This window comes from Amphiprion ocellaris, chromosome 16 (genome assembly GCF_022539595.1).
Source record: "Amphiprion ocellaris isolate individual 3 ecotype Okinawa chromosome 16, ASM2253959v1, whole genome shotgun sequence".
Taxonomy (NCBI): domain Eukaryota; kingdom Metazoa; phylum Chordata; class Actinopteri; family Pomacentridae; genus Amphiprion; species Amphiprion ocellaris.
The window spans coordinates 13759487-13770810 of record NC_072781.1 but is presented as its reverse complement, the minus strand read 5'-3'; the positions used below and the strand labels follow the sequence as shown (position 1 = coordinate 13770810).

General features: G+C 39.2%; 1 protein-coding gene across 5 annotated transcripts in view; it reads right to left on the bottom strand.

Moving 5' to 3' along the window:
* Positions 1-191: 191 nt before the first annotated feature.
* LOC111562976 (collagen alpha-1(XIX) chain) overlaps positions 192-11324 on the bottom strand; it is a 103159-nt gene continuing 92026 nt past the window's right edge. For 4 of the 5 annotated variants that reach the window (XM_055018414.1, XM_035944234.2, XM_035944235.2 and 1 more), the window contains 2 exons: positions 8273-8350; positions 192-3721 (listed from right to left, as the gene is read on the bottom strand). In XM_055018414.1, the coding sequence (XP_054874389.1) occupies positions 3621-3721; positions 8273-8350 (179 nt within the window). In that variant the 3' untranslated portion in view covers positions 192-3620. Of the gene's footprint in view, positions 3722-8272; positions 8351-9988; positions 11240-11324 lie in introns of those variants that run through there. The other variant, XM_035944237.2, reaches the window with a different exon arrangement.

Below are 11324 nucleotides of genomic sequence, written 5' to 3'. Positions count from 1 at the left end.
GATAACAAAACAACTTTGGTTGTGTTTTTTTTTTTTCATGTGATGACAGAAATGCATAGAAGAATTATTACTGTAAGCACAAACTTCAAGTTCAACACATAGAAAACAGCAGCAGTCAGCATGTTAAGGACATTTACTGTAAAAGAGCTGCAACCTAAGCTGTGTTTGTGCAGAAAATACAACACAAGAAATAAAGCAGTGGATAACATTTATTGCACACGTGTAAGGCAGATGTCATGAATCAGTGTAGACAAAAGAAGCTGCAAAGAAAAGTGTAAAATATAACCTCCGATACCTGGTAACCACATACACACTAGAGGGAACATCACTGCCCCTATTATTATTTTTAAATGAACATTTCAGTGATGTCAACATCCAGGACTGCAATATATGTGTTTTTACATACACGAGGTTTTCAATTGCATTTTCAGTAAAAGGCAACGGTTGTTTTGATATTTTTTTTCTCTCTCTGAGATATCTAACCATAAAGACGTGGTAAACCAAGACTGAGGTAGATATTAGACGAAACAAAAGCCTTCCAAAAACAAACATTAAAGTCACTCTGCGCAACAGGAGCTTACAAAGAGGCAAAGAGCAGTTTCAGTGAGAGCAGCAGGCAGACATTTTTAATCCGAGGGACCATGCTGAGGCTGATCCATAGTCCCTCTCGTTACAAGCTTACTTACAAGATTAGATTATATGTGGCAACAAGATCAACTTACATTACAGTAAAAAAATAAGGCAACAATGAAATATGAATGAATGAAAGTGGTGTTATTGTTTTAAGTGAATCTTGCATGATTCGACAAGCCCGACTTAAGATGGATAACAGCATTTCCAAAAGGATGCTTCAACCGACAACAACTGAGTCCTTTGAGGTTGCTATCATTGCACATTTTCCACTTAGAATAAATGGATTTTAACTCGGAGCGATGTAAAATGGCCCCAAATTTCTAGTGAAGTGAGCTGTGACATCAGCAATCATTTTGTGTCCTCCCTACTTATCATACTGTTAAGCTAAATTGAAGTCACAAACTGCTGCACATTAATATCAATTCAAGCTAAATTCGATGAACGCAGGGAGTCGCTCTCATTAGTGCAAAAAAAAACAAAACAAAACAAAAAAGTTTAGATCACATTAATTTGCTGATGCGGTCTTATGTGAATCTCGTCAAGGTCAGCGTTATTGTCTCTGATGGGAACTCATTAAACCAAATATGAAAATCAGTGTGATGAAAGGACAGAAGCCAGTAGAAGGAGGGGATTTTATGTGGCCTATAAACCAAATAAAGATTGTTTTCCATTCACATCACAAGCAATCTGAAAATAAATACATGTCCAGCAGGGGGCTCTTTCAACTCACAAATGAAGTCAGTGGCATGCATTTGATTCAATACCCATCTAAAATGAGACCAACTTACACTGATAGAATTTAGCAGAGATAAAACCAAGCTGACATGCTCAGAAAAATAAAATAAAAGAAAAACATTCTGTAGCTTCTCAGAGAGTGACTTATATGTGGAAGAGAAGCATGATGGCTATGATGTAAGACATGAAGTACAAAGTATAAAAAGGGTCAAACAGATCTTAAAAGACGAAATGCAGATCGAACGGAGTTCTTAATGTCACAAAATTTCAGATACACCCACAGAACCTTTCAAACATTAATCACAGCAGGACTCTTAAAAGTAAAATTAAAGCCTTTGAGTCAAATTCTCATTAAACAGAGGTCAAAATGAAAACTTGAGGAAAGTAATATAGACTACTGGCCAATTATTGTCTTTTTTTCCCAAATAAAAAGTTCATTGTTTAGTATTACTATGAAGGTCAGGCTATTTTTTTTGAATGAACAAATTATCAAACTTTTCAAAAAGCAAATTAATTCTAAAATGAAGTTTGAATGCTGGGAGCTTTTTTGAAAATTTGCAGTGTCCTTGATAAGCAAAACCAAGTCATTTAAGTTAATGAGAGCTTAAGTTTATCTTTAGTACATAAGATGTGTTATATCGCCTGCTTATATAAAACTGACTCAAAAGCTTCTGAAATTAGTTGAGAACATTAAAATCACTCAGACTAATAAATAAATCAAAACTCCAGTCTTAAGACACCCCCAAACCCAACAATACACAGTGACACACAGTGTTGGTCAGTGAGTGAAAAGCCAGGCTGTAGACCACGATACTGTCAAAAGAAACAAAAGAGTTCAAGTACATGTATGAGTATTTCACCAAAATAAAAATATCTGTCAGTTGTAGTGTAGTAGTCCGATTTCCTTTGTGTTGCCGAAAACCAAAAATATACATATAAACCAGAGGAATCATCATACACAACACTATGTAAACAATATATATTATTGACCATGTCAAACAATCGCAGCGATGTATGATTGATAACATAAGTGAGAACCTTAATGCGTCATTACAATGACAACTTGCTTATGAAATTATATTGTCAGGTCCCGTAGCAAGCCCCATTAGTCAGGAAATGAGAAAATGAAAAAGTACACAACCACTTATTTACAGATTAAACCAACAGTAAAGGTAAATGAGGGGTCACGTCACACTCGCTGAACATAGGTGTCATTTAAAGTACATTCTTTTCATGTGGAAAAATCTGCCCTTGATGTTTGCGTCTTACAAATAGCTTCCGACAAACAGCATCAGCGAGTTGTTTGTGGGTTACAAAAGCTTTGGCAAAGCTCACTGATGAGTGCTCAGAACCAGCACAGGACTTATGTGAAATGGGAAGACATCCTTATCAGTGACTGTATACTGCAGGATCTTTTAAAAATGACTATTGCACACAATGCATCATGAGTGACAATTTCAAGAAACAAAAACTCTTTCGGGATTGTAAGCAATCCAGAAAAAGTATTAATCCACTTTCTAGTAATAATATTACAGATTATTCATGCTACATTTAGTACAATTAGTACCATCTTTGAAATACATTCTTGAAGAACACACTTAAAATAAATAACTTCTGTATCAGACACATTGGCTGCACTTTGGTTGCATAAGGAGTTTCAAAAAATCTGTTATTTTCTCACACCTATACATAAAATAAGTACATTCAGTCTGCTAATCTCTTTCTTGCTCTATCTCTCACACACACAAGCACACGCCAACTCACACACCAAAACATGAGATGTACCTTCTGCCAGCACGATGGCTTATCTGAATAAGAACAGAAGAGTGCATAGACACGCCCATTAAAGAGGCAAACAAAATAATTAAGATTGTGTTTTCAGGCTGGACTGAAGTTGACGAAACAAAGTCATTTCATGGTCTTGAAAGGCATATTGAGAGTTGACAAGGAATGCATTACATCACAGTAGGGGACAAGAAAACAAAGAAGTAACTTAGAAAGTACAGCACTGCAAAAGGTTTTCTGTTGCATTCAAAACAAGCCCAACAGCAATCCCCAGAAAAACAAAAACCCAGACGGCTTCCAAATGTTATTATAAAGTGAACAAAAGGGGTCAGCTGTGAGTCTGTCTGATAAATCGGAGGCGAGGAAGCCTGTCAGATACAGTGAGGTCGTCCTTCTCCGGCTCTCTGGCTGCAGAGCTCAAGAGCTGGACGGCCGTCTTCGAACCAGCCTGAACCACTCTGCTGGGCTTATAGGGATGGAAGGAGACAGTCACTGGGGTCACATGTCCCAGCAGGTCCACGGGGCCCAGGAGAGCCAGGAGGGCCTTGAGAATTGATCCCAGGAGGGCCTTGACAGAGAATTAGATATTATTAATTCCTGCACAAGGCTGCACTTTTATCATCATTCAGAAGAGCTTTCCATTAGTGATGAAGTTTTAGCACTGGCACGTGTTCACTCACACAAACACACACCGTCACACACTATCAGATTAAAGAGATTGTCAGTACAGAATTACAAAAGACAGTTGCAGAAAGCAAACTTTTCTGAAAGTCTGACAAAAGTGTATCGTCATATATGAGTGGTTTAAATCCAAAAAACTACAGTATATAACCACTCCAGATATTTCTACTTGAGCAACACTGATATGCCAAGGTTTTATTGGCTGATACCAGCTCACTGCAGATATATCGCTATCAGTGCCTACGTCAGCGGACCAAGAAACTACTGAACTGAGAAAAAGAAAAGCGAATCTAAGGATCCGTACCAAGATTGTTTGTTTAGGATATGTATACATGTAAAAAAAACAAACAAAAAACAACAAGAAAAGGCAGCTGTGGCAAGTGTCCTTAGACAAGACATTCAACCTGAAAAGTTGCTCCCAATAGCAGCTCTGCCACTATTGATGTGTACGCGTGTGTAAATGTGGGAATAAAAATACTGTAAAACACTTTAAATACCACTGATGTAGCAAAGGGTTCTGTAAGTAAAGAGCATTTAACATTTATTGGTCCATACATTGTTCTGGACCAAAAAAAAAAAAAAAAAAAAAAATCAACCAATATCAGCTTTGAAAACCCACTATTAGCCAGGTTATGATTCCAAGCGAAAGGTATTTTCAAAAAGCATAAGTGATTAAATTCTTTATTTAGTTGACAAACTGATGACTTTATCAACAGAAAATTAATCAACAATTTAGACATTTGCCACTCCAATTTGTCAAAGTGCAAAGATTTGCTGCTTTTCTGTGTTTTATCATTTCAAACTGAACTATCTGGGCTGTCAAAACTTATCAAGTGCATATTTTCCACTTTTTTTCCCCGACACTTCACTGACTGTGTGATTAATTAAAAGAACACTTGACAGGCTAATTAAAAAAATGAAAATCATTGTGAGATGCAGCCCTTACAGTGTTATCATTTTAGAACATATTGTTGTTTAAATGAATAATTTAAAGCTATCTGTAATTAAGACAGAATTAGCTCTTCTATTTTTCACTTTACAAATGGGGGCAGCTTCTCTGATGTAACGGATGAAATGCAGTGAAGATCAATCAGACATTATATATTGTATAAGTGGTTTTACGTTCTCGCTGGGCAGGCGTGGGTTTTCTGTGGGTGCGCCGGCTTCCTTCAGCAGTCCAAAGAAATGCATGTTAGGGTAACTGGTCAATCTGAATTAGCTGTAGGTATGAGTGTGAGCGTGCATGGCTGTTTGCCTCTTGGTGTTAGCCCTACGATGAACTGGTGACCTGTTCAGGTTGTACCAAGTCTCTTTCCCTAAGTCAACTTGGATCAGCTTCAGCCCCCGGTGACCCTCTACAAGATAATCCATGTATAGCTAATGGATGGATTGATAATTAAATATATGCGCTCCATATCTGCATTGGAAAAGCATGCCTTACGAAGTGCATTTATTCTCCATGAAATTAATTTTTCAGTGTCACTGTAATAAGAATAAAGGAGAGCAAAACTATAAAACAACAATATGATGAGGTCATCATGCCAGATGAGACATTTGTGTTACTTAGCAACAGCTTGATGAAGCGGCAAAGCGGTCCACACTGCTTCGTGGTCTGTACAATGCCGTTCTTACGACAACAAGAAACAGCACCAGGTGATAACATATTGTTTCAAATGGATCTCAATAAACCTATACGAAAGCCTCGTCTGCAGTCCTGCCACAGGAGTGTCCATTACATCAGTCAGACCGGTCACAGCTCGATGGAGCCCTACCTCCTCTACAGTTTGTACAAAGGGAATTGCAGGTATTGCCTTGTCCTTTACCTCCCTGTGAAAACACAACTTGCCCTTTCCATCACATCCATCTCCTGCTTAACTGCTCACACACAAACTGTCCACAGTGCTGTTGGTGGTGTGTGCTGACGATATCGGGGGAAAGGTGCACAGAGGAACAATCATCATGTTTTCTACTTTGTTAAATCTGTGCAAGTTTATGGCTGCTTATCACTGCCAGCTTAACTTGGTTAATTAGCTATATATATATATATATATATATATATATATATATATATATATATATATATATATATATATACACACACAGAGCCAATTGCACTACAGGTAGTAACGACTTAACAGCAGCACCTTCACGTCTAATTACCATCAGAGTGCATCAGGATACAAATAGGTGAGACAGCAAATGGACATTGTGGTCACTTTCATTTAAATGATATGTCCTTGTGACAACCAGCAGCACTGATGTGGGAGCCCGCCACAAGGATTTTCATATTTTAATATTAATACTGATAAGACCGAGTTGTGCAAATCTGCTGTATGTGCCTCACTTATTTCAGTCTTATGAGACTAAGGGGATCTTGTTCTGTGATGCAAGGATACGAGCTATCCTTCATTATGACGGCCAAGTGGCAGAAATATTAGTCGGTAAAAATAATCTCCTGTTGTACAGGGACTTGTAAATCTAAGTGCTCAGGGAAAACCAGAGCAGTGGGGCAGCACACTCAGAGTAGTTTGTTCAAGTACTTTCTAACTCTTTCCAAGATGTGACGACAGCTTAAGGCTAACCCCCAACAGTTGTGCCGCAGGTGCTTCCTATAACTGTGCACCTCTAGAGATGATGTCTTCCAACAGCTGCAATCTATCCTCTCCGGAGGAGCTATAGCCAAGTTCCCTTTGCCCTAAACATGCATTATGCACATACACAGGTAGGAAGAGTGACTTTAGGTTCAGTGATAAACTCCCACTGTTACAGGCTGGAAGTCAGTAAAGTAATTCCACTTCTCATTTTCCATCAAGATATGGGGAGTTATTTTTTCGTTCGAAGGAGCAGGGGACATGCTGACATCTTGGGTTGTGCTCCTTTGTTCAGGATGACACCAAGCAGAGATTTTAATTTACAGTGCGAACGTCGTTTTCCATCACTGCAGAAATTTGTCCTCTATTGGGGTTCCATTTATGTCACAGCAGCTGTGGGATTTTAGAAAACATAATGCAATTGGGGAGCTGTGTTTATCTCTAACATGCTGAGATATCAAATGAAGGCTGAAATAGAAATTCAGAAGGTTTGTGACTTGACACAACCCCGGAACACTTCCTTCCTTTCAATGGTCATGTAAGAAAACCTGGTAAATAGTGGAAGATGCGGAGGAGGATGCAGTGCCTTGTCATTCTGTTACAAATGTGGTATAACTGAAACATTAGTAGTCTTATACCACAGATCCGCCACAACATTAAGACCACCTGCATAATGTTATGTTGGTCACCCTCATATCGCTGAAAGCAGCTCTGACCCGTTGAGACATGGACTCCACAAGACCTCTGAAGGTGTCTTGGTGTAAAAACATTACCAGCAGATCCCTTAAGTCCTGTAAGTTGTGAGGTGGGGCCTCCATGGACTGGACTTGTTTTCCCAGCACAGCCCACAGATGCGTGAACGGATTCACATCTGGGGAATTTGGAGGCCAAGTCAACACCTTGAACTCGTTGCCATGTTCAAACCGTGAGTGATTTTAGCGGTGTGACAGGGTGCATTAATTCTGTGGACAGAGGCCACTGCCATCAGGGAATACCATTGCCATAATGCAGTAATGTTTAGGTAGGCGGTATGTATCAAAGTAACATCCGCATGAATGTCACAATCCAAGGTTTCCCTGCAGAACATTGCCCAGAGCATTACACCGCCTTCTTTCCATGGTGCATCCTGCTGCCATCTGTTACCTGGGCGTCTACATGATCTAAAACAAAACGTCACTTTCTTCCACTGCTCCGTGGTGCAGTTCTGAGGATCTAGTGCCCACCGTAGTAAAAAGGTTAGTATGGGCACTCTGACCGGTCTACAGTCAACCACACAGGTCAGATTTTGCTTCCCATACACATCAGTGAGTCTTGGTTCACCAGCTTTCTTGGATCATTTTAGGTAGGTACTTTTTTTTTCTTTCTGCAAAACAAATCTACCCACAGGTAATAATGAAGTAACCTTGAACCACTGCATACTGGGAACAACCTAGTAAGAAATGCTGCTTTGGAGATGTTCTGACCCATCAAAACTTCACCCTCAGTTTCTTACATTTAGACATTTTCTTGCTTCCATCGCACCAACTTTAGCAACTGATTGTTCACTTGCTGCCTAATATATCCCATCCCTTTACAAGTGAAATTTTAACAAGATAATCAATGTCATTCACTTCACCACTCAGTGGTTTTATTGTTGTGGCTGATCTGTGTGTAATGGCACAATTAGTCTACTTCCTTCCTACTGGTCTGATGGTTATTGAAAGGTGGAGACTGTGATTTTGGAGAAAGATACTTGACCTACCTAGTTAGATAGTTAGCATGTGCCGGATTCACCATTTCTCCTGCTACCACAAAATACATTATAGCAAACTAATTATATTAAAGTAGGATGTCTCCGATGTTCTTACCCGGTGGACCCATGGGTCCTGGATCTCCTGGTAACCCATACCCAAGCTGGCCTCGTTCTCCTTTCTGACCTCTGTATCCTGAGGACACACAAAACACTCTGGCTGAGAACAAATATTGCAAAGGTGAAGCAGAACTGTGTGGTGCCACATCTACAGTGTGTAGTAGAGTTAGTAAGATTAGTACAAATGCCATAGCATGTTAAAATCTGAAGAATGTCAAGATGAGAACACACTTGTGCAACCTTTATATTTGTCCAGGGACTCATACAGAAGAGCTTCTTGATGATATAATTACCACCAGTATGACAACAATGTCAGGCATCAAGTATGCACTTATTTTGAAGGAAGCAGCTTTAGTAGGTAGTGTAGGAATAGACTACTCTTGATTCCTAGTTTCAGTCCCAAACCTTTGAATAATAAAAGAGGTACTGACATTCTGTCAGAATAGAAATCATCAAACAAGCCATCTGTACGTAGTGTTTGAAGCAGGAGGCATCGTGGACTTGTACAGCTTTCTATCAACAACAGGGCCACAAGCACAAATCTTTGAAGATTTCAGAACAGACTGAAGAGGGATTTTTCGATCAGAGTTCAGATATGTGGGTCAGTAAAGGCATTCGGAGAGTGAAATAGATAGGCCTAATCAAAGGTGGACTCTAGAGAAAGGTCGATTGTATGGAAAACAAACAGACGCACAAAACAATCAGAGCTATTCATGACAGCTAGACTCTGATGCTCATGTTAAAATTCTGTTCAGTCTTTTCGATGATGGAAACTGATTACCTCTAAGAAAAAACAGGCAGTGATGAACACGTGCACATGCTTAGTCTGACAAAAAAAACCCAAAAAACTGATATGCTAAATCACAGCATTTGCACTAAAACTCAAGTCATACCCGGCAATGTGTTGCTTTTAAAAAATATGCACACAATCACAGTGTTTAAAGGCTTTTTCACTACATGCAAAGCCGGTGAGTCTTTACTGTCTTTACAAAACAGCAGCACAGCGAGTAAGAATTTGAGGGCTGCAAAAATATTTCCCCATGAGGCACTTAGAGTAATGGAGTCTCACAACCAGCGCTTGCATGGAGTGCATCAGAAACACTGACAGGAGTATCAAGCATTGCTCTGCCTGGCCCAAAGGGGAAACGCTTCAACGCTTACATGTCAGACAAAATCTCAGAAAAAAGGGCTTATGAATGCTCCAAAACTGAATCTGAAAGAGAGAGGGTCTATCCACACATTGCCACAATAATGAGACTTCTTTCAACACTCACAGAGCCTGGGGCATTCATTCAGGGAGGAGACGCTCCATGGAGAAAAGAGCACTGTACCTTAAGCGAAAAAAAATACTGAATAGCACAAAGGGCAATAAGCTTGGGTGGCATGCTGGATTGGTGCACTCTGATAAATTGAAAATGCCACACTGCGTACTTCGTTGAAAACAAATTGTTTCTGGGGGCACTAATGGACAAAGTACGTCAACAAAAAAATAATACTGCCAAAGAGCGGGTTTTTCATGCTTGATTGATAGGATTGCAGTGCTGCACCTGTGGCGCAACGTTGTAAACATCATCAACAGCAACATCTATGTGTTCATGCTAGGCCTTATTAACAAACAAAACAACAAAGAAAACAACAAAACCTTTCTGTGGGCAGCTGCTCCATCACTTACTCTGAGGAATTTTACTGAGCAGAGAAGAGCGGCTCAAAAACAGACTTTGCAGTCTAATATATTAGAAGACACTTAGTTTAAATCAGTATTGATAAATACAGAGTACACTGAAATACAAAATTAAAAATGAATGCTACAACATCAAAATGTAGAATTTATGAAATATGCACTGAAACACATTGACTTACATCAGAGAGAAATTTCATTAGGATCTAAGAAGTAAGAGATGAATAGAATGATAAACGAGCACTCAGTTACAACAAAGGAGGAAATGAAAGAAATGATGCTCTTCAGCTTGTGTCCTTATGGGCGTTCTCCAGCAGCTTGAGACTTTCACCCATGTGAAATCAAACCACGAGGAGCAAAAAAAAAAAAAAAGACTGCGAATTCAACAAAGGGGTTATTTTTCTCCATAAACAATTCATTTTGGCATATTGGAGAAGAAGTCAAATTGGATATTCCAGAGGAGCACAGTCTCCAGCGGAGGATGACGAGAAATAATGAGGAAATATTACCCCAAACTCTCTCACCAGCTGAGTGGAGGCACAAGTCAACAAAGGAAAAATTAAGAAGTTGTTGAATTTTTGATTTATCAAGGGAAATAAGTTTCCTCTTTATTTTTCAATAAATATTTATTGCAAAGCTGCATTAAGAATCACCTATAAAACACTCTTTTGAAGCATAAAAAAAAACAAAACAAGCACAACAAAATCCAAGACATGTGTAATGCAAATAGCATTAACACAGCACAAATATTTAAACTTGAGTAGTTGGCTATACTTTAGCTCCATTATTTATGAATGAAAGCAGCATTTTATATCATAGCAGTGGGCTAAAATGTAAATGGTCTTGAATATTGTGAGGTAGATACAAAGCTCAAAGAGAAAGGCCAATGCAGTGGCGCTTTGATGTGCACCAACACATAAAACACTCTTCCTCTTCAAAAGTTAAGATACCATAGTTCTGCTGCGGACACAATACAAATCTAAGCAAGTCTGAGGTACAAAGCCTGACCAGCAAACCATTAGTGCTGTATGAGCAGTCAGAGAGTTGTATTAGTTTGATAAAGAATGTCCACCCTCTTTCCTGACTACGCTCCTTCTGTATTTTAGAGGCTTTCTTTCCCGGAGTGAGGTATCAATACTGAGGCTCTTTTCTGTCCACATTGATAACACTTTCTCTTATTCACAGCCAATTCTTCGTTTGTCTTCATATTTCCCAGAGAGCCGCTGTGCACCACACTCCTGGCCTTTCCTCTGCTTCCCGCCCCTCAGTCTGCATTGATATATGGGTCTATGCAAGAGAAAAATACCCATGAATCCGTACGAAATGTGAGTATCATTCTGACCCCAAATCCAGCCAATTTCCATGTATTTCA